Raw genomic sequence first — 22,967 nt, forward strand, 5'->3', positions numbered from 1 at the left:
TTTAATTTTTTTTAACATTCGCCGAAAGAATTCAATTATTTTTAGAATTTTTTATTTCTTTAAAAAAATTCAATTTTAAGAAATATTCAATTATTTAATACATTATTTATCTTTGCATTTAAATAATTGAATTCTCGAAAAATTTTCTAATAAAAATTGATTAAAAATGAGTTTCACTTAAAATTTGAAATTATAATTGAATATTAAAAGCATCATAGCGTGAATTTTTATAAATAAGTGAATTTTGAAAAGGGTTCAAAAATGAAAATCTTTGAAAATTAAAATTTATAGTTGCAATATTCTTATAATAATATAAAATAATGATTTTATCACTCTGTCATTTTAAATTTTATTATAAAACGTGAAGAAATCGATTGCTCCGAATCGAAGACTCGGAGTGATCGATTTCTTCATTTCTCTTTTTTCTCTTTAGTTTTTTTTTTACTATTTTCTGTTTTCTCTTTACTTTTTATGAATTTTTTTCTTTTTGTTTTCTTTTTGTTTTTTCTGTTTTTACTTTCTTTTTGCTGTAAGTATTTTTTCATATTTCTTTTTCTTTTTTTTTTGTAGATTGTTTCTTTTTTCGTTTTAGTTTTTTTTTTCTTTTTCTTGGTGTATTTTTTTCTCTTTCTTATTTCGATTTAGATTTTTTTAAAAAGAAAAAGTACAGCAAAAAGAAAATAAAAAGAGAAAAACTGTCTTTTTTAAAAAATATTTAAACTTTTCTAAACACATCAAAAAGAAAGTAAAAGCAGAAAAACAATCTTTTGTTTTTGAAATAATTTTGCAATAATAAAAAAATATTTTTTTTAGACGCTCATCGTTGGACAGAGACCGCGAGAGGGACAGAAGGAGGGACAGGGACAGGGACCGTGATCGTGACCGTTTGGACAGGTACAGCGGAAGTCGAGGAATGCGTCCACCATCCGTTCGAAGGGCTCCAAGCAGAAGAAGGTAATTTCTATTCTTTTCTTTTTTTTCACTTTTTCTACGAAAGTGATTTTTTTTTTAAATAATTAAATTTTTGTACCATTTTCTAAGTTTTAAATAGAAAATAATTGAATGTTTAAAACAATTTTTTGTAGAAAAATTTAGAAATAATTTAATTTTTAAAATAAAAATACAAAAATAGAAATACAAAAATTAAAAAAGAAAAAAAAAGTTTATTTGTCTAATAAACGAAAATTGTTTCTGCTTTAAAGCAGAAGTCCGCCGAGGAGAAGTCCAGTGCGCTATCGGCGACGATCGCCGAGTCCAGGTGACCGCCGACGTGGACGACGTTCACCGGACCGACGACGAAGATCATCGGAGCGACGTGATCGGCGTCGTTCGCCGGAACGTCGCGATAGTCGACGACGCTCCTCCGACAATCGTGATCGTTCACACAGATACGACAGATCACTGTCACGTGATCGTTCAAGTAAACGCGATCGTTCACGGGATCGTCGCGATCGCGACAGAGATCGCCGTTCAAAGTCCAAGGATCGCAAGGGCTCGTCGACCGAGAGAATTAAGGACACGAAACGTGCGCCGTCACAAGAGCGAATCGCCAAGGATTCTTCGTCAGCGACAAACGCTGCCACTGCTTCTTCGGCCGCTAATTCTTCTACTGCTGCTGCTGCTTCAGCCACCGCCGTCGCTGCTAATTCCAACACTTCTTCTTCAACGCTCAAGGATGCGAAAAATAAATCGTCACGCGAACGTAAAATATCCACCGATGAGAAGAGTAATAAAAAATCGACTGATTCTGTGGTGAAAAAGGATTTGAGGAATGGACGCTCGAAGTCGAGTAGTTCGCAGAGTAGCGACAGTAGTTCGTCTAGCGATGAGGAACAATCGAGGTGAGATTTCCTATTTTTTTAAAAATTTTGTTTCAATAAACAGGGTTGCGACAGGTCAGGGAATTCAGGGAAAAGTCAGGGATTTTTAGTAAAAGTACTGGAAAAAATTGAATTTTAAAAATTCATGAAAAAACTCTGAATTTTGATGTTTTTTTTGTTTGCCTCGTAAACTATGAAATTACCACGAATTTTAATACAAAACCTTGAATTTTTTCTATTTCAGACAATAATTTCTTTTTAAATAACTTAATTTCACAAGAACTATCATAAAATTATGACTTATAAATTATTTAATAAATCATTTTTACAATTTTCATAAAAACTAGATTGATAAAAGACTTTTAGTTAAAAATACTAAAAGAAAAATTGAATTCTAGAAAAGTTACAATAAATAATTCCAGAAATTCATTTATTTTCAAAAGTAATAAAATTTTTCGCAGAAATTCAATTATATTTAAAAATTAAAAAAAATTCTGGTCATTTCAATTATATCTTTAAAAATAATAAAATTCTTCTCCAAAATTCAATTGTGTTCAAAAATTTATAAACATTCTTGTCAAAATTTCAATTATTTTTATAAATAATACAATTCTTCTTCGAAATTCAATTATTTTTAAAAACTTTAATAAAATTCTTGGCAAAATTTCACAGGAATTCAATAATTTACAAGATTTTTTAATAAATTTCTTCTAAATAAATCAATTATTTTCATAAATAATAAAATTTTCACAGGAATTCAATTATTTAATATAAAAAATTTCAAAAAATTTTTCGAAAAATATCAATTATTTAAAAAGAATTTTATAAAATTCGTCGTAAGAATTCAATTATTTAAAAAAAAATTTAACAAAGTTCTTTTCAAGAATTCAATTCTGTTTAGAAATAGTAAAATTCTTCAGCGAAATTCAATTATTTTTATAAACTTGAATAAAATTCGTTGGAAGAATTCAATTATTTTCAAAAGTAAGAAAATTCTTCGCAGAAATTCAATTATGTTCAAAAATATCAAAAAAAAAAAAAAATTCTTGTCAAAATTTCAATTATCTTTATAAACAATAAAATTCTTCAATATTCAATTATTAAAAAAAATTTTTTTTAAATTCTCGTAAAAATTTTAATTATTGTTATAAATAATAAAATTCTTCTTCAAAATTTATTTATTTTTAAAAACTTGAATAAAATTCTTGTTAAAATTTCACAGGAATTTCAATAATTTATAAAAATTTTAATATATTTCTTTGAAATAATTCAATTATTTTCATAAATAATAAAATTTTCACATGATTTCAATTATTTAATATAAAAAAAAAATTAAAAACTTTTTTCGAAAAATAGAGTCATTCCATTATATTTCGACTAAAGTCGTTGCCGACTAATTTTAAAAAATTGTAATATTTTGCAGGAATAATTTTAAAGATATTAGGATCACCGAACAAAAAGAATTTTTTAAATATTTTTTATATTCATTGTAAAATAAGCATCTAAAGTATATGAAGTCGTAAAAACTGACACTTTTTCATCTAATAGAAAATATTAAAGAAAACACATAATTTACTATAAAAACGTAAAAAAATTATTAGAATTTATTAAGAATGAATTATTTTATTATTATAAATTGATAGAAACAATTATTAATAAGAAATATTAAATAAAAAGTAATTTTAAAGTTTACATGGAAAATAACCTATTTTTGCAAATTTCATTCACTAAATATGAGAAAGAGAAATCATTAAATTGGATAAAACCTTATGAAATATAAAGTACCTGTGATTAACTTTTAGTTTTTCTTATCACTTTCTTCCTGTTTTCTTCACAAATATTAAAAAATAAGCAATTAAAACTGGCACTTTGCTTATTTTCACGATTTTCAAATGTAAATAACTTCTGCCTAGAAAAATAAAAAATTACGAAAATTGGGCAATAATTAATTCACCACTAGATACACTCACTGGAAAAAGATTTTCTTTGGTCCCAAAGCTAGTTCTCGAATTAATTAACTTTAAACTTTTGACTATTTTTATCAGGTTAATACATGTGTTTTTTAAAGGACGAAGTTAGCTCTTCTTGTTTAATCGTTTTGAACCAACTTCAGTTTTAAAGAAATCACATGTATTAACCTGATAGAAATAGTAAAAAGTTTAAAGTTAATTAATTCGAGAAATAGCTTCGGGACCAAAGAAAATCTTTTTCCAGTGAGTGTATCTAGTGATGAATTAATTATTGCCCAATTTTCGTAATTTTTCATTTTTCTAGGCAAAAGTTATTTACATTTGAAAATCGTGAAAATAAGCAAAGTGCCAATTTTAATTGCTTATTTTTTAATATTTGTGAAGAAAACAGGAAGAAAGTGATAAAAAAAACTGAAAGTTAATCACAGGTACTTTATATTTCATAAGGTTTTATCCAATTTAATGATTTCTCTTTCTCATATTTAGTGAATGAAATTTGCAAAAATAGGTTATTTTCCATGTAAACTTTAAAATTACTTTTTATTTAATATTTCTTATTAATAATTGTTTCTATCAATTTATAATAATAAAATAATTCATTCTTAATAAATTCTAATAATTTTTTTACGTTTTTATAGTAAATTATGTGTTTTCTTTAATATTTTCTATTAGATGAAAAAGTGTCAGTTTTTACGACTTCATATACTTTAGATGCTTATTTTACAATAAATATAAAAAATATTTTAAAAATTCTTTTTGTTCGGTGATCCTAATATCTTTAAAATTATTCCTGCAAAATATTACAATTTTTTAAAATTAGTCGGCAACGACTTTAGTCGAAATATAATGGAATGACTCAATATCAATTATTTAAAAATATTTTTATAAAATTTGTCGCATAAATTCAATTATGTAAAAAAAATTTAACAAAGTTCTTTTCAAGAATTCAATTATTTTTATAAATAATAAAATTCTTCACCGATATTCAAATTATTTTAGAAAAATTTTTAATAACATTTTTGGGAAATTTTTTTAATTATTTTCATAAATAATAAAACTCATCGCAGGATTTTTAATTAATTTTTTATAAAATATTTTAAAGAAATTGCTCGAAAAATTTAATTATTTCTAAAAATTTTATTAAAATTTGTCAAAAGAATTGAATTATTGAAAAAATTTTGTTGATAAAATTCTTTATGAGAATTCAATTTTAACAAACATTCAATAAATTATTTATTTTTTAATTTAAATAATTGAATTCTCCTAAAATTTTCTAATAAAAATTGATTAAAAAATGAATTACCGAATAATCGATTTATTATTTATGAAAATAATTGAATTATTGCAACGAATTTTATTACAATTTTTTCAAATAATTGAATTTTTTTCGAGAAAATTTACTACTTTTGATAATAATTGATTTTAATTCCTACGGAAAAATAATAATGATTAAATATTTATTTAAAAAAGAAATTATTGATGTTTTCGAATAATTTTACTTTTGAAGAAATTTGTAAATAAATTTAATAAAACATTTTTTTGAGTATCTAATAATTTTTAGAGTGAATCAGAATATTTTTTAGGGTCAGGGAAAAAGTGAAAATTTTGTCTGGAAATTAGGTAAAAGTCAGGGAAAAATAAAATTAAATATTTGTGGCAACCCTGATAAATTTATTTATAATATTATTTTAATATTTCAAAAATTTAAATTATAAATATTATTATAAGATTTCATATTTTCTAATAATTAAAGACGATCGAGAGTGATAAAATCATTTTTTTATATTTAAAAATTAATAAAATTAGTAGACAATTTTTTTTTTAATTATTTTCAAAATAATAGAATTTATTCGAAGAATTCTTTAAAACATTGAATTGAATAAAAATAATTAAATTCTTCAGAGAAATTCTATTAAAATAGTTTTGAAAATTACTGAATCCTTTGAATTAAATTAAAAATAATTGAATTTTTTCGAAGAATTCTATTAAAATTGTATTAAAAATAACTAAATCCGTTGAATTAAATAAAAATAATTGAATACTTTCGAGAAATTATATAAAAAATAATTCTATTAAAAAAGAATTGAATTTTTCAAGAATTTTATTTAAAAAATTGAGTTTTTATAAAGAAATAATTGAAAATTTTTTAAGACGATTGAAATTTTCTTTTTCTTATTGCAGACGATCGGTGGAGAAGAAATTGGCGCAGGAGAAGAAAGAGAAGGAGCGTTTGGAGGAAGTAAAGAAAAAGGAGAAGGAGAAAGAGAAAGAGAAGGAAAAAGAAAAGGAGAAGGAAAAGGAAAGAGAGAGAGAAAAGGAGAAAGAGAAGGAAAAGGAGAAAGAAAAGGAAAGAGAGAAGGAAAAGGAGAAAATTGTCGAGAAGGAAATTCCAAAGCGCGTTGAGAAGGAAGTGAAAAAAGTTGCCGAAATTGTCGTTCAAAAGAAACCCGAGACAAATATATCCCCGAAAAAAGTACCGACTGCCAGTCTCCCAATTTCTAGACACAGGGTATGTTTTATTTATCTTACACCTATATTGTATTTTAAATATTTTATATTTTTTGTTATTTATATTTTTACCAATAAATGATACGCGCGGAAGGCGGTATTCCATTTATTATTCTGTAAATTAAAGAAATTTTATATTTTCCAGAATAAACATCAATTTTTGAATGAATTCAGATTTAAAATTTAAAGAATTCACTTATTCAGTACATATAACATTAGATATTCTTGTTTATTATAATTCAAAAATTATAATAAAATTTGTATCAAGAATTTCATTATTCTCAAAAAATAATAAAGTTCTTTATAGCAATTCAATTATTTTCAATACAATTTTTATCAAGTTTAAAAAAAGAATACAATTAATTTTTAAAATATTAATGAAATTCCATTATTTTCAACAATTTTAATATAAATTCAATTATTTTCAACAATTTTCATGAAATTCTTTTAAAAAAATCATTATTATCAAAATTTTTAATAAAATTCCTTAAAAAAAATTCAATTTTTTCAGATAAAATTTTAATTAAATTTCTATAGAAAAAAATTCAATTTTATTCAAGATAATTTTAATAAAATTTCTCTAACAGGTTCAATTATTTTTTAAAATTGTAATAAAATTTTTGAAATTTAATGAAATTCTTAAAAAAAAATGTAATTATTTACAAAAACTTTAATAAAATTGTTTTAAAGAATTAAATTTTCAATGAATAATTCTTGAATAGAATTTTCATAAAACTTTTTTAAATAATTGAATGCCTGCGAAAAAAATTATTATTTCTACAAATAATTGAATTTTTGGCAAATTTTAAAAAAATGATGTAATTTTTTAGGAGAATTTTATTAAAATTGTATTTAAAATAATTGAATTCCTGGGAATTCGAAGAATTTAAAAAAATGTTTAGAAATAATTTCATTTTCCCTGGAATTCAATTAAAATTTTATTTAAAATAATTTAATTCCAGCGAAAATTTTTTATTAAAATATTGAAAATAATCGAATTTTTTTTGAAGAAACTAATAATATTTTTGAAAATAATGAAATTCTTTTGAAAAATTTTAAAAAATAAATTAAATTGTTTCAAATTTATAAAATTTTTAAAAAATAATTGAATTTTTTCTAAAAAATTTTTGTTAAAAATTAAAAATCTAATTGAATTCATTCGTGAAATTTCATTAAAATTGTATTTTGTAAATAATTTAATTCCTCCGAGGAATTTTTCCTTTTAATAAAAATAATTGAATCCTTCCAAAGAATTTTATTATTTATAAAAATAATTGAATATTTTTGCAAAATTTCAAATAATATGTGTATTTTTTAGAAGAATTTTATGAAAATTGTATTAAAAACTCTGTTAAAATAATTGAATTCCTGGGAAAAATTTACTATTTATTGATAGAATTGAATTCTTACGAAGAATTTGAAAAAAATGTTGGAGAATAATTGAATTTTCCCTGGAATTCAATTAAAATTGTTTTTTAAAATAATTGAATTCCAGCGAAAATTTCATTATTTATGAAAATATAATTGAATTCTTGAATAGAATTTTCATTAAAAGTTTTTTAAATAATTGAACTCGTGTGAAATAATTCAATTATTTTTTTGAAATAATTGAATTTTCTCGGAGAATTTTTACAAGGTTTTTAAAAAAGTAATTGAAATTTTCGAAGAAATCAATTAAAATTGTATTGAAAATAAGTGAAATCTTGATAAGAATTTCATTATTTATATATAAAAATAATTGAATTTTTTACGAAGATTTTTATTGTTCAAATAAATTGACTTTTTGCTTAGAATTTGATTACAATTATTGAAAATAATTGAATTCTTGATAAAATTTAATTACTTTCAAAATTTTCAGTAAAAATTATTTTAAAAAAACTTTATTTATTTTCAAGAATATTGAATAATAAATTCTTTAAAACAATTCAATTATTTTGAAGAATTTTAATAAAACACGGATCTTGTCTAGAATTAAATTATTTTTAATACAATTCTAATTACATTTTCCCAAAAAAATTCAATTATTGAAAAAAATGTTGATAAAATTCTTGAAATGAATTCAATTTATAATTAAGTATTTAAGTCAACGATTTCAATGATTTTTTTTCCCAATTTTCCAGTTTTCTTATTTAAAAAACTTTCGTTCTTTTATTATATAATTTTCAAATTGATTTTATTTTAATTCTGAAATTTTATTTATTTATATTTACTCTTTTTCGAGTAAGAGAAAATGAAGAATTTAATTATTTTTCTCTTTTTATTTTCCAGTTTTCCAAGAGTTTGTCGAGAACGCCATCGCCTTTCAAGAAGACTGAGGACATCATTGCTGCTAATAATAAAATGAAACAAGCAATTCTGAAGTGAGTAATTAATTAAAAAATTAATTAAGTTGCTTATTAATTTAAATTCAAAATAGAATTTGAAGATTTTTGATTGATTGACAATTGACTATTTTTTCCAATAATTTTATTCAATTTTTTTTTTTTTTTTTTTTTATTCAGGGAGGACAAGTTGGAATCGCCAAAAGTTATCGCGGAGACAATTGTCATTTCGGGAGCCGAGACTTTTCCACTGAAGAAAGATGAACGTGTGGAAAAAGTGGAGAGAATCGTGAAACAAACGAAAGTTCCCATCGAGGACAAGAAAGTTCAAAAAATCGTCGAAGCGACGAGAAAAATTGTCGAAGTGCCAAAAAAAACGAAGCGCGACAAACGCGACGAATCTTCTGATTCTGATGATAGCGACGATGGTGAGTTTTATTTATTTTTTTTTTTTCATTTTTCAAAAGAAATCTGTGAGATTTCTTTCGAAAAATAAAAAAAAAATATTTTCTACACGAAACAAATTTTCTTTAAAACTTTATTTTTTGACTTTACGTTTTTTTATGTTAATTTTTTCGATCTACGTCCTTTTTCGTTTTTATTTTCTATATTTTTTTTCTCTTTTTTTCTTTTCTATTTTTTTTTTTAATTTAAAAGAAAATTCAAGTTTTGTAAACAAAAAATAAAAAGAAAAATTTACATTTTTAACGAATTGGATTTGCCAGGAATTGAATTTGGAGTTTGTGAAGAGTCAAATCAGCAAAGAAAAATGAATGTTCCAGGCCGTAAGAAGACGAAGAAAGTTGAGAGATCGAGAAAATCGAGGAAAGCATCGACGGAGGATGAAAAATCGGACAAGAGTAAAATTATCTCGAGTTCCGATTCTGAGGACGAGAAGAAAACCGAGAAATCGAAGAAGAATCGCGACACAAGTCGAACTGGTAGATAAAAAACTATTTTTGTAAATTATAAACTATTTTTAGTTTTACAAACTAAACATAATTTTTTATTTAATTATTTTTTCTTTATTTGTCTTTTTTGTGTTAAATTAAATTAAATTCCTTTTTATATTTATTTTTGTTTATTTGTCTTTTTTTCGTTTTAAATTAAATTAAATTTCTTTTTTATTTATTTGTATTTTTTCGCATTAAATTAAATTCTTTTGTATATTTATTTTTGTTTATTTGTCTTTTTTTTTGTTTCAAATTAAATTCTTTTTTTCATTTATTTATATTCTTTTCTTGTGTTTCAGAATCCAACGATCGGGGCAAAGAGAAAAAGGAGCAAAAGCGCCGCGAATCGGAAGTGGAGAAGAAACGTTCGCGTAAAGATAATGAAGATGAGGCAACAACAACGAAAAAATATAAACGTTCGAGGAGAGATTCATCGTCGCCCGAAGAGGAGCAACGCGGTGGTAAAAAAGGACGTGTTCACGACGACGAGAAATTGAAATCAAAGGCAAAATCGTCGAAGAGAGATTCGAGTTCGGATGATGAGCCGAAAAAATCACGTAAACGACGTGAAAGTTCAACGGACGATGAAAAATCGCGAAGCAGAAAATCGAGGAAGGACTCGACTAGTGACGATGAAACGACACGCACTAAATCGAAGAAAAGCAAACGCGACTCGAGCTCGGACGACGAGGAGAATGAAAAGGAGTCGAAGAAAAAGCGAAGCAAGGCCGACGACAGCAGTGATGAGGAGAAGGTGAAGAAGAAGAGGAAGAAGAGGACGAAAACAAGTACCAGTGAATCGGACGTTAGTATTTTTTTCTAATATTCTTTCTTTTGATTTTTTTGCTCTAATTAATATTTATTAGTATTTTGTTTCTTTTCTATTCTATTCCTCTATTTTAATTCTATTTCTATTTTTTTCTATTATTATTTTTTCTGCCTTTTCTATTTTTTTCTTTTTCTATTTTTACTACTTCATGAAAAAAAAATAATAAAATTTTCTAAAAGAATTCAATTATTTAAAAAAAATGTTCATAAAATTCTATGCAAACATTTAATTATTCTTATAAATAATAATAATTTCACAGGAATTCAATTATTTTTATAAATAATAAGAATTTCACAGATATTCAATTATTTACCATTTTTTTTTTTTTTTTATAAATTTCTTCGCAATAATTCAATTATTTTCATAAATAATAAAATTCTTTGTAGAAATTTAATTCTTTACAAAAAAATTTTTCAAAAGAATTCAATTATTTTTATTCAATTCAATTTTTATAATTAAATTCAATTCAATTTTCAAATAATTTTAATCAAATTTGTCAAAAGAATTCAATTTTTTTTTTTTTGCCAACAATTTTAATGAAATGCGTCGCAAAAAGTCAATTATTTCAGTAAATAATAAAAATCTTTGTTGGAATTCAATTATTTTAAAAGATTCAAATAGAATTCTAGAAATAATTCAATTATTCTTTTCAAAAATTTACTAAAACTGGACACAATAATTGAATTATTTCCATAAATAATAAAATTCTTCCCAGGAATTAAATTATTTTCCAAAAATTTTAAACGAAAATTCTTTGCAGTAATTGATTTTTTTTCATAGGAATTCAATTATTTTTTATATACAATTTTAATAAAATTGCACAAAAAATTTAATTATTTAAGAAAAAAAAAACTTTTAATACAATTCTTTGTGAGAATTCAAATATTTGCAAAATTTTTTTGCAAGAATTTCATTATTTTCAAGAATTCAATTATTTTTATAAATAATTATAAAAATTCTCCTCAGAAATTCAATTATTTACAGAATTTTTTTTTTTGATGAAATTCTTTATAAGAATTCAATTTATTGTAAAAACAATCAAATTCTTTGTCAGTAATTAAATTATTTTCATAATTAAAACAAAATTATTGTATAGAAGTTTAATTATTTTCATAAATAATAAAATTATTTGCAGAAATTAAATTATTTTCATAAATAATAAAATTATTTGCTGTAATTAAATTATTTTCATAAATAATAAAAGTATTTGCAAAAAATTAATTATCTTCAAAAAATTTTAATAAAATTATTTTCAAGAATTCAATTATTTTCATAAATAAAGAATTATTCTCCACAGAAATTCAATTATTTACAGAATTTTTTGATGAAATTCTTTATGAGAATTCAATTATTTTTAAAAACAATCAAATTCTTTGACAGTGACATAGGCGAATTTCCCTTTTTTACGGGTAGGGAAATTCTCGTCAAATTTGTTCACAGAAGAGTGCTGTGAAGCTATTAAAGGGGCAGATTGAATTTTTAGTATTTTAAGAGTGGCCGGTTGACCCGCGAGAATTTAGGGGAATGAAAATTTAACCCTTATGGGGAACTGCATGGGGAACCAATGCAACCCTCGGTGCGGCGATGTAGGTTAAATTTTGGTATCGTCGTTGAGCGGGGGGGGGGGGGGGACGTGACAGTGAGGCGGACGATGGGGGCCTTTGAGCTGACATCGTGGTTAGGAGAGAATTGGCAGGCGGTGGGGGACCCAAGGCGGCTGGGGAATAGCTTCCATCCTTCCTTCCTTCTCCGTCTGGCTGCTAGTCGAGGCTCGTAGCATGGAAGATAGGAAAATGGGTATAGGAGAAAAATTAAGCTAGCTTGTGTGATTTCAAGTTTGCTTTTATTTCTTAGCTCGAACCGGTACCTCCCCCTCCAGGCAATGAGAGGTCGGGTACGGTTGTCGAAGTACATTTCTCGGTGATCCGCTTATATCTACGCACTGAGCGAAGTCATATTCGTACGAATCGCGTATGCGCACCACACAGCACTTCATGTAATTAATATGGAAAATTACGTAGCTTTACCGGTAAGTGGCCGAGAACAGGCGCCACCTACGGTGAAAATACCGTAAGGTCGCTCATTTTTCCGGATCGATCAAATAATTAAAAGTGAGGAAAAATCCCTCACGTCAACAGGAATCTAATTATTTTTATAAATAAAAAAAAACTTCTTGTGCAAGAATTTAATTATTTTCAAAAATTTTATTAAAAACATCGTCAAAATTCAAAATATTTCATAAATGAGAAAATTCTATCCAATAAATTGAATTATTTTTTAAGTTTTAATTAAAGTTTTTTGCAGAAATTTAATTTTTTTTTCAATAAAATTTGTCGAAAAATTCAATTATTTTTATTCAATTCAAACGATTCAGTTATTTTCAAAACTATTTGAATAGAATTTCTCGAAAGAATTCAATTATTTTTAGTCAATTCAATTTTTAAAGAATTCTTTGAAAGAATTTAATTATTTTCAGTATAATTTTAATAAAATTTCTGAAAATAATTCAATTATTTTCAAAAATTTTTTTTTTAAATTGTCGCAATAATTGAATTATTTTCATTAAATAAATAAAATTCTTTCCGTGAATTCAATTGTATTTTCAATACAATTTTAATTACTTTTTTTTGCAGGAAATTTTGAAGAATTCAATTATTTAAAAATTTATTGATAAAATTGTTTGTGAATTCAATATTAAGAAAAATTCAATTATTCAATAAATAATTTACTTCTGTATTTAAATAATTGAATTCTCGTAGAATTTTCTAATAAAAATTGATTTAAAAATAAATTTCAATTAAAATTTCAGATAAAAATAAATAAATAAATAATAATTGAATATTAAAAGCATTATAGCGTGAATTTTTAGAAATAATTGAATTTTGAAGGGGTTTCAGGTTAAAACCTTGAAAAATCTCAATTTTTAATTTTTCTAATTCTGTAAAACTAATTTTTTTGAAAAATTTTAATTTCAATTCTGTTGAAACAAATTAAATTTTTTTGAATTATATTTAATTATTTCAAAAGTTTTAACGCAATTCTTCGAAAGAATTCAATTATCTTGATAAATAACAAAATTCTTCCAGTAAATTCAATTATTTTCAGGAATTTTAATAAAATTCTTTGCAAAATTCAATTATTTTCAAAAGTATTAAAATTCTTCGCGGAAATTTAATTTTTTTCACAAAAATAATAAATTTTTTCTTCGTAGAATTTTTTTTAAAATAAAAATTGATTTAAAAATGAATTTCAATTAAAATTTTAGATAATAATTGAATTTTGAAAAGGTTTCAAATTAAAATCTTTTAAGAATTTGAATTTTTCCTACTTTTAACTAACAATTCTGTAGAATTAATTTTTTTTTTTTTTTAAAAGTTTAGGAATTGAATTTTTCTTTGAAATTATTTGAAATTTTTATTTTCTAATATATATTTAATTGAAGAATTTTGGAATAAAATCGAAATTTCACTTAAAATTGAATATTGTAAACAAATGGATTTGAAAATTCTCAAAGAAAATTTTGTCGGAAATCATTAAAAAATAATTGATTTTAAGAAAAATTTTTGTTTAAAATTGTAGAAAATAATAATTGAATTGAAATGATGAAAATAATTTTCAAGAAGTTTGAATTTTATTAAAATTCCTATTATTTATTTATTTACGTATAACATTTGTTTTTTATAAAAAACAAAATAATAATTTTTTTCGTCTTATTTTTTTTTGCAGGAGAGCGAAGTTGAGGAGAAGAAGAAGAAAAAGGACAAAAAACACAAGAAGCACAAGAAACACAAGAAGCACAGAAAGCATAAAAAGAAGCGAGTCGCCGAATCCGAAGAGTCAGACGCAAGCGAAGGGAATACCGAGGAATTGGAGAAGAAACTACGCGAAAAGGCATTGAAATCAATGAAAAAAGGCCACAGCGTAGAACAAAGTGATTAGAAAGAGAAAGAGAAGAAAAAAAAAGTAAAAACAAGAAATGATTCGTAAATTTTTTTCTTTATTTTTTTTTTTATTTCACTTTATTTAAAAAAAGAAAAAAATTTTCCGAATCACAATAAACAATTCTGTTAATAATTTTTTTTTTAAATCACTTTTTTTCTGTTTTTTTTTACTTACTATAAATAGTAGTCTACACGAGATTTTCTCTCCCAGAAAACAACTCTCTTTTTTTTTTATTGTTCTTAAATATTTTTTTTTATTAGAATTAGAATAAACAATTTTTTGAAGTGTTAATAGAAAAAAAGAGAGAAATCATTCTTTTTTTCTTGAAAAAAATAATCGACGATATTTTGAAAATATTTGATGAATTTTCACCAGATGGCAGAAAAGAAAAAAAGTGAATTTTTGTCTTAATTTTAAGAAAGAGATAAAAAATGGAGAGTATTGTCATAATTCATTATATACATATTATATATATATTTAATGTAATACGTTTGTACGCATTCTAACGTATCTGCTATTGATTTTACGTACGTAAATAATAATAATAATATTAATATTAAATAAAGGAAATTTTTAAAAATCTATCTCTGAATTGTAATTTCAAGAATTCGAAAACAAAAAAAAGTAATTCAAAAATAGTTTACGAACTAGATTTTAATAGTTTACAATTTTATGTTTATTATTGTTTACAACAACAAAAAAAACTGTGACGAAAAAATAAAATCTAAAAATAGGGGGAAAAAATAAGTATTTTTCCTTTCACAAATATTGAGTTAATTTTTTTTTTTAATTTGGACGAGAATATTAATTAAGAAAATCGAGAAATTTAAATAATAGAGAAATGATTTTTTTTTCTTTTATTACACTTGCAGCTTTATGAGACTCTCCCAATCGGGAGTACAAATTAAATTCGTATGAACAGGTCCGAGATTAATGAGTTCTCCGGTTATATTTTCATTATCCAATTTCGAGACAACAACGTCCTGGGAAATAAACAGAAACAAAATTATAATTGGAATTATTATAAAATGAAAGAAAAGAATTGCAAATTGTAATTATGAAAGAAAAAAAATTTTAGTCGCAGATTGTAATTAGAAAAGAAAATTATGTCGCATTAAAAAATATTTTTTTCTAAATGAAATTTATAAGATTGAAATTTTATTAATTGTATTGTTTAAAAAATGAAAGACAGAGGTGATACTCACTTCACGGAAAAATACTTGTGGCGCGAGATCAATCGAGAGATTATGATTGCCGAGGCACAATCTCGCAGAGCCGGACTTTAAAATTTGTAGTTTTCCCAAAAATCCCTCCTTCAAATTATCAAAAATATTCTCTGGCTTTTGTTGTTGTTTATTATTGTCAACTTTTGCCTCGGCATTTTTACGCGGTCGAGTATTGTCCTCATCGTCATTATCAACAGACTCGCCTGGTAAGCAGTCGGTGAACTATTTTTTTTTTTTTTTTGGAAAATCAAAACAATATTATTTATATTATATTACAATTACCTAGAATATTTTTTTGTATGTTAAAAAATTAATTTATTAACTACATTAACTAATTACTAAAATGACTAATTAATTAATTTATTGCTTTCAATTATTTACTTCAAATTTTTTCCTTCATTCGCTTGGAATTTGTAAAATAAAAAAAAAAACTAATAACTCTCGTACCCGAATTAGAAAATATCCATTTGCTTTGTTTTCCAAACTCTGGGAAATATTCAACGGTATTTTTTTCTCATCCTTCACGTTCTTGCGGAATAATTCTTTTCCGACATTTTTTTCTGTAATATATATTTTTTTAAAAGTTTCATGACAATAAAAAGAGAAAGTACAAAAATTAACAAATAGAAAAAATTTGAGAAAAGAATAAAAAATCAAAAACTAAAAAATAAAGAAGTAAAAAGAATTGAAAATTAAAGAATAATTTAAAAAAGAATTGAAAAATAAAAAAATAAAAGGAAGAAAAAGGAAAAAGTATAATGAAAAAAAAAATTGTTCCATAAATAGATAAAAAAAAAATACCAACTTTTGTCATGTTTGACAAATGCAGTCTTCTTTTTCTCATCTCCCACATTATCATCGATTTGTTCATTGGCTTCAATTTTCACCTCCTCCTTGAATAATTTACCCTCGGACGTTATTATTGGCAGGACAATGGGACAATTTTGATTATCAAATTCTCCATTCTCATCGTCATTGTCAATGAAATCGTCGCGCAATAATAATTTCAATTTCTCCTCCTCTTGCTCCTTGTCGACAATGCGACCCGCATTTAATTTCGGTCTCTGCAATAGTTCCTGTGTCGAGCAACGATCGCCCGCTTCACGATAGCCGGAAAATCGTGCTCTCGAACGTGGACTGTCGGCGAAACCCTCCGCAAACACTCCCGATGACTGAAGAAAAAGACAATTTCTCTCTCAGTAATTTTCTTCTCCGAAATTCAATTATTTTCAAAAAATTTAATAAAATTCTTGGCAAAATTTCAATTATTTTCAAAAATTTTCCTCATTTCAATTATTTTTAATATCTATTTTAATAAAATTTTCCAAAAGAATTCAATTATTTAAGCGAAATTTTAATAAAAATTACACAGGAATTCAATTACTTTCTAATTTTTTATTTTCTTCGCACCAATTCAATTATTTTTAATTTTTAATAATGAAGTTTATCGAAAGAATTCAAATATATTCAAAGAATAGAAAAAAATAGTTCTGAGAAATTCAATTATTTCGCAAAATTTAAATAAAATTCTTTTAAAAATTCTATTATTTAACAAAATTTTGACAAATTTTATTAAAATTTTTGTAAAAAAAATAATTTCCATTTCTAAATAATTGAATTGTTTTTGTGAATTTTATTAAATTTTTTTTTTTAAATAATTAAAGTTTTTCCGAGAATTTTATTGGAAATTTCCAAAATAATTGAATTTCTATGAATAAATATTTTTTAATACCTGTATATATTTGGAATTATCCTTTTTCTTCCAGTCGTGATCTTTATCACCTCCCCTTCCCTTGCCCTTGCCCTTTTGATGTTTGTTTTTTGCATTTTTTGGATTTTTCTGCACAACTTCTGGTTCACCACTAGGAAAAATAAAAAATCGCAAATTTATTTTCCCGATCCCTAAAAAGCAGGTAAAGAAAAAATTCGAAAAATAAAATTTCCAAACTTACTCTTCTTTCTTTTTTCGTTGGGCATTTAAATTCGGTGTGTAGACTTTTTTCGGTTTATCTAATTTCAATGAATTGCCACCGAGTGTTAAATCACGTGGGGCAAGAAATGACGTTAAACGTGTTGTCGATGAAAACTGTGATTTTGATGGAAAATTATTTGTAACTTCAGAAGGAACCGACGAATTTCCCGTTGTATTTGTATTTAATTTTTTCTCTGCCATTATAATATTAATATTCTATTCGAAAAAATGAAAACCAAGAAAGTTTATTTCATTTTTATTAATAAAAGACTTATTTGTTTAGAACTCCGAAAACTTTAAAGTATACTTTGAAGGCTTTAATTTAACGTAAAAAGAGAAAAAGAAAACAACAAATTAAACTAACATAACCTATAACAAATTTTTACACTTTAAACTCAGAAGCGAAATAAAAGAAAATTCTTTTATTACCTGATTTTGGATAATTGTGAAGATTGTGATTAATGGAGAATTAGCTTTGAATAACGTTTCGAAATGATTTACTTTATCACTTTATCATTTACATGTTTCTAGAAAAAAACATAACCTTAAAATGTTAAAAAGTAAAAAGAGACAGGTAAATACTGTGAAGTTGGTCAATTATCAACAGGGTTGGGAAAGAAAAGACTCGAAGAGAGATGAAGCAGAGTGCAGACACTCAAGGTACGGTCACAGCTCTGCTGCCTGCCTGCCTGCCTGCGCAGGCAGCCGGGAAATTCGTGAAATTGTCCACACCACAATTTTCCGCTGGCGCGACTGCAATAAAATTACCGCCAAATTTGAATTTGAATAAAATTAAAAATTATTATTTAATGTTTATTATTAATAAAAATGAATATTAAAAACTTAGAAATACCGCAATATTACTATTTTAATGGATGATTCGTTATCGTAGTGAAAATAATTCCTCATTATTTTATATAAATATATCATATATATCATGAGGTATCCTAACCTTAAAAGTTATAACCGAGTGTCGCATGTTGGTAAGTGCACGCATATTTTAAGATCCTTTTATATAACTTTATATATTAAAGAAATTTAATTTAATTAATTAATTAATTGATATATTTTTCACTCATTTTAAAATTTTTCCTTTCTTTGTAAATACAATTAAATAATATGTTATTTAAAACTTTTCATTACAAATAGGTTAAGATGCTTACTGCGTGCTTTTTATATTCTTTAAAATAAACCAATATTCCTTTTTATTCATATATAATTGTGCTTTTTGTGCTTCAACATTTTTTTATCGTTTTCATTCTTATATTAATTAGCTTTTTCATTCAAACATTTTAATTTTTTCTGCTCCAGAACCTTTTATAATTTCTCAAATTAATTTTGTAATCATTTTATGCTTGTTGCTTTTCAGCTTATTTAGATATTATCAAAATGGCTGATTACAGTTTTAATGGTGTAAGTTAAAATATAATGATATTTGTCAAAGTAATAAATTAAATTTGTAGGTCGTAATACATTTATAAAAATTTTCAGATTTTGAAGTCAGTATATTGTGGCCTTTGCTTTACCAAATTTTCGTTTGAATGTATACACAAGCACGCATGCTTTGCCGGAGCAACAGAAGACGAATTATCTATCATCGGAAATGTTGTAAACCTATCAACTGCAGAAACAATTCATAACGTGAAATCAAAGGTAAGACATATAAGTTAACTGAATTAAATTTTGTTGATAAGAAAAATTCTGTCTAATAGAATAATAAAAATTAATTCAAATTTCTACTGTTGCAGATTAATGAATCAGAAATTTCAAAACAGAAAAACATAAATGGGCAAAATGATATTGAGCTTGCTGATAATGGTGAAGCCCTTCTAAGTGATACAAATCTTATCCATTTAATAGAATATGTAAAGAAAGAACCATGTATATGGAATTATAAATTGCCTATTAGTGCACGAAGTCCGGCTAAAGTTGCTGATTCTTGGATGAAAATTTCTCGTTTATTCAGAGGTAAAGTATATTTATATACTTAAGCATTTTTGAAAAATATAAAGTATAGTTTTCTCCTTGTTTTTATTTGAAAATTAATATTAGAATACTATTAACGTGACAATACTGCCATATAATTGAAAGACTGTTGTATTGAACGTTATTGCTTTGATTTATTTCGCAATGTTTACATAACAGAAACTTCAACTAAAGCGACAATGGACTTGCCGTATTATTTGAATGACTAAATAAGATATATTTCTTCATGTATATTATTTTGTGAAATATTATTTTAGATTATTATTGTTTGAATCCATTGAAAAATTGAATAATATTAAACTTTCTTTAATTATTCTAAAATACTCGCTTATTAGTTTAAAAAAGATGTTGAAATAAAATAAAAATATTTATTATCGCTAAACTTTAGGAATAATAAAAAAATCTCAATTCAATTGACTCTTTAAATAAGTACAAAATTGGTATATTTTTAAATTAATTATTTTTTTAATTGAAAATTTGTCGAAGGAATATCCATATTCTAATTAAGATAAAATGTTTTTAAAATTAAACACACTGCAGTTTGTAAAATGATTTTTATTTTTTCCATACAGGTTGGACTCCTGAAATTACTAAAAAAAGATTTTCAAATCTTAATTAAAACCTCCTACTACAGGAGAAAAAAATCTCCACCCAGCGGTTCTGGAGCTCAATATCTAAAGTCGTGGGCGTTCGACATTCACCTATCATTTTTAGATGATGTTAGAGCAGATGAATCTAGAGTGTACGTATTTATACTAAAATTATTATTACTTCTAATTCTAATAATCGCCCTTAATGTCATTCCTTCTTTATGTACCCACACGAAAATTACCTACTCATATTTAATAGTTTATGTTTAGTTTTGTTTATTTGAAAATATATATTTTTTAAATAATTTCTTTCAAACAATTAATATTTTGCCTTTTAAAAAAATATATTTTTATAAATTATATCAACTTTTTTTAAATATGACAATAATTAATTTTAACAAAATGTATCGGAATTTTCAAGTGTTTTGAAAAGTTTTTAACTAATTGTTTCTCAGAATTCAATTATTTTCATAAAAGTTTGCTTAATTACAATACTATTATTATTCAAAAATTCCAAAAATTTTTGCAATTTTTAACTGAAATTCTTCTTTAAAAAAATTATTTTGATCAATTTTAGGAAAATTTTTTTTTCTGATTTTGATTACTAAAAACGAAAGAAGTTTTTTTTGAAATAAATTTAATATTAAATTTTTCACTTCATTTTAAAAATTTAAAAATTAAGGCGGTATTTAATTTAAAACATTATAAATTTAAATTTTCCAAATTATTAACTAGAAACCTTTTAAATTTAATTACTATTTAACACAGAAAATTATTATTTTAATGCGGTGTATGGAAAACCATATTTTGATATAAAATTTCTAATTTCACTTTCATTTTGTAGGAGTAGATCGAATGTATCTTCGATTGAATTACAATCAAACTCTGATAGTAATTCATCACAAGAATACTTTTCCTGTTTAGAAGGTTCTGAGGATGAATTGCCAAAGGATATAAAAGATTACGGTTTTACAAAAAATTCTCCAGGTATTGTTAAATTAATTTTTTAAATAGTAGTGACGAAAGGTTTTTAAAGAGTCAATTTGAAATACACGAATTACGTAAAGATATTTGAAAAAAGAGGTAATAATAAATTACTTTTATAGTGTGAAGTTTCTTTTTCAATCGTAGCTATACTGTTTTGTGAAGAAAGTGTTCTTTATGAGTTTTTCACACTGAAAAAAAAATTTGACAAATTGTGCTTTTTATACTCAGGCAAATTTTGCCTAAGAACAAAAGCAATACACGCAAAGCAATTGTTTCTTTAAAAAAAAGTAATTTTTGCCTTCAAAAAAGGTAAAAATTGCCTTAGTTAAAATTTTTTTCTTTCAAAAAGGCAAAATTTGCTTTTTTTAAATAGAAACAATTGCTTTGTGTGTATTGCTTTTGTTCTTAGGCAAAAATTACCTGAGTAAAATGCACATTCTGTCAAATTTTTTTTTCAGTGTATAGTATTCATCATTCATTACAATTTTACTTTTATAAAGTTTGAAATTTCTTTCCTGTAGAATTTAGCTTCAACTTAATTCCTCAAAAAATATTTACACAATTAAAAAAACTGTTTCTTATTGTTTTTAGGAAGAAAGCGTAAAGAAAAGGAGGATCCAATAGAGTCAGCACTTCTCCAATTAGTGTCAAATAAGTCAATGAAGGTAGACAGGAAGGAATCTCATTCTCCATTGCAACAGTGGGGCGTCTGGCTTGCAAATGAATTGATTAAGTTTGAAGACGAAACAGAAAGATTAGAAATGCAAAATTACATCACTTCGTACATAATAAGGAAACGCAGAGAAAGTAATTTATAATGATGACATTTTGTTTTTATCTTCGCTTAAACATTCTTTAACTTAAAACGAACCTGACTATAATATGAACCAAAGGCCAAGGAATTAGTGAATTTCTTAATGTTGTTTTATTTTTTCTTTTATTATATTTTAAGTTAGATTTAACGCGCTACGATAAAAGTGATAAGTGTAAGAGCGACTGATATAAACTTTTATTATTATTATTATTTAGTTCTCATTACAAATGAGTTATCAGTATTAAATATACTTTTAATGCCAACGCTTTTTAAAAGCGACATTCAGAAAATTGTGCATTTTAACACATTTAAATTGAGATAAAATACGATTTAATTTTCCAATCGTTTCTTTAAATTGGAGGTAACAACGCTTTTCAGCGTAATTGTTAAATGTTAATTTCATCGTAAATACAACGTATTGCAATATTTCTTACAAGTTATATAAATATTATACAAAATGTTGTTTAATTACTTATTTTAATAACTATAATAAGAAAAACGCGCATTATAGTAGACGTGAAATGTTTTATAAACGAGTACAAAAAGTTATTAAAGTTTATTTATCAAAAAACACATCACTTATTATTCAATGTTTTTTCTTAATTCGTTATAAAATAGTTCAAAAATTTAATTATATTTTTAAAATTTTAAGACAGATTTTTTTAATTTTTAATATTTTTTTAAAAGATTCAATTACTTGCTACAATTTGCATAAATCTTTCGAAACTATTCAATTATATTTCTTAATTATTACATTTTTTTGCAAAAATTCGTAATACTTTCTAATAAAATTTCACGAAAGAATTCAATTTTTTAAATTTTTAATAAAATTTTTCAATATAATCCAATTATATTCTAAAATTTTAATAAATCCTTCGAAACAATTCAATTATTTTTAGATGTTATAGTAAAATGAATCGCAAAAATTAATCTATTTTTATAAAGAATAAAATTGTTCTGAGGAATTCAATTATTAACAAAATCGTTTACATTCAATAAATGAAATGAAAGACATTTTTTGTAAGACTTTAATTATTTTCTATATTTTA

At 24.1% G+C, this 22,967-nt stretch overlaps 3 protein-coding genes across 11 annotated transcripts in view; 2 read left to right on the forward strand and 1 right to left on the reverse strand.

Moving 5' to 3' along the window:
- The window catches only part of LOC122512696 (serine/arginine repetitive matrix protein 1), a 30,247-nt gene extending 15,320 nt beyond the window's left edge, over positions 1–14,927 (forward strand). For 5 of the 9 annotated variants that reach the window (XM_043628699.1, XM_043628702.1, XM_043628698.1 and 2 more), the window contains 8 exons: positions 814–954; positions 1,203–1,841; positions 5,972–6,299; positions 8,567–8,658; positions 8,800–9,047; positions 9,345–9,560; positions 9,872–10,377; positions 14,128–14,927. In XM_043628699.1, coding sequence (XP_043484634.1) covers positions 814–954; positions 1,203–1,841; positions 5,972–6,299; positions 8,567–8,658; positions 8,800–9,047; positions 9,345–9,560; positions 9,872–10,377; positions 14,128–14,340 — 2,383 coding nt within the window. In that variant the 3' untranslated portion in view covers positions 14,341–14,927. The remainder of the gene's footprint in view (positions 1–813; positions 955–1,202; positions 1,842–5,971; positions 6,300–8,566; positions 8,659–8,799; positions 9,048–9,344; positions 9,561–9,871; positions 10,378–14,127) is intronic. The other 4 variants (XM_043628705.1, XM_043628706.1, XM_043628703.1 and 1 more) reach the window with 3 other exon arrangements.
- A 241-nt stretch (positions 14,928–15,168) lies between these two features.
- Positions 15,169–18,151, reverse strand: LOC122512698. Its single transcript, XM_043628707.1, has 7 exons — positions 17,971–18,151; positions 17,522–17,757; positions 17,302–17,431; positions 16,375–16,741; positions 16,017–16,129; positions 15,549–15,791; positions 15,169–15,326 (listed from the first exon to the last, which is right to left on the reverse strand). Exons 2-7 carry the CDS (start codon positions 17,740–17,742, stop codon positions 15,204–15,206), a joined length of 1,197 nt encoding a protein of 398 aa, XP_043484642.1. The 5' UTR covers positions 17,743–17,757; positions 17,971–18,151; the 3' UTR covers positions 15,169–15,203.
- A 301-nt stretch (positions 18,152–18,452) lies between these two features.
- On the forward strand, positions 18,453–22,402 carry LOC122512699. Its single transcript, XM_043628708.1, has 7 exons — positions 18,453–18,524; positions 18,911–18,954; positions 19,033–19,194; positions 19,290–19,509; positions 20,100–20,269; positions 20,962–21,104; positions 21,696–22,402. Exons 1-5 carry the CDS (start codon positions 18,479–18,481, stop codon positions 20,144–20,146), a joined length of 519 nt encoding a protein of 172 aa, XP_043484643.1. The 5' UTR covers positions 18,453–18,478; the 3' UTR covers positions 20,147–20,269; positions 20,962–21,104; positions 21,696–22,402.
- Positions 22,403–22,967: the final 565 nt, after the last annotated feature.

The sequence above is a fragment of the Leptopilina heterotoma genome, unplaced genomic scaffold, assembly GCF_015476425.1.
Source record: "Leptopilina heterotoma isolate Lh14 unplaced genomic scaffold, ASM1547642v1 Lhet_123, whole genome shotgun sequence".
NCBI lineage: Eukaryota > Metazoa > Arthropoda > Insecta > Hymenoptera > Figitidae > Leptopilina > Leptopilina heterotoma.

What these genes read in the sequence shown, in the direction of transcription:
- LOC122512699 (XM_043628708.1), top strand. Translation starts at nt 18,479, where the DNA reads ATGAGGTATCCTAACCTTAAAAGTTATAACCGAGTGTCGCATGTTG. An exon ending in TAACCGAGTGTCGCATGTTG is followed by an intron (nt 18,525 to 18,910) that starts GTAAGTGCACGC and finishes GTTGCTTTTCAG; the next exon opens with CTTATTTAGATATTATCAAA. An exon ending in CTGATTACAGTTTTAATGGT is followed by an intron (nt 18,955 to 19,032) that starts GTAAGTTAAAAT and finishes AAAAATTTTCAG; the next exon opens with ATTTTGAAGTCAGTATATTG.
- LOC122512698 (XM_043628707.1), bottom strand. Translation starts at nt 17,742, where the DNA reads ATGGCAGAGAAAAAATTAAATACAAATACAACGGGAAATTCGTCGGTT. An exon ending in ATAATTCCAAATATATACAG is followed by an intron (nt 16,742 to 17,301) that starts GTATTAAAAAAT and finishes CTTTTTCTTCAG; the next exon opens with TCATCGGGAGTGTTTGCGGA. An exon ending in CACAAGTATTTTTCCGTGAA is followed by an intron (nt 15,327 to 15,548) that starts GTGAGTATCACC and finishes TTTATTTCCCAG; the next exon opens with GACGTTGTTGTCTCGAAATT.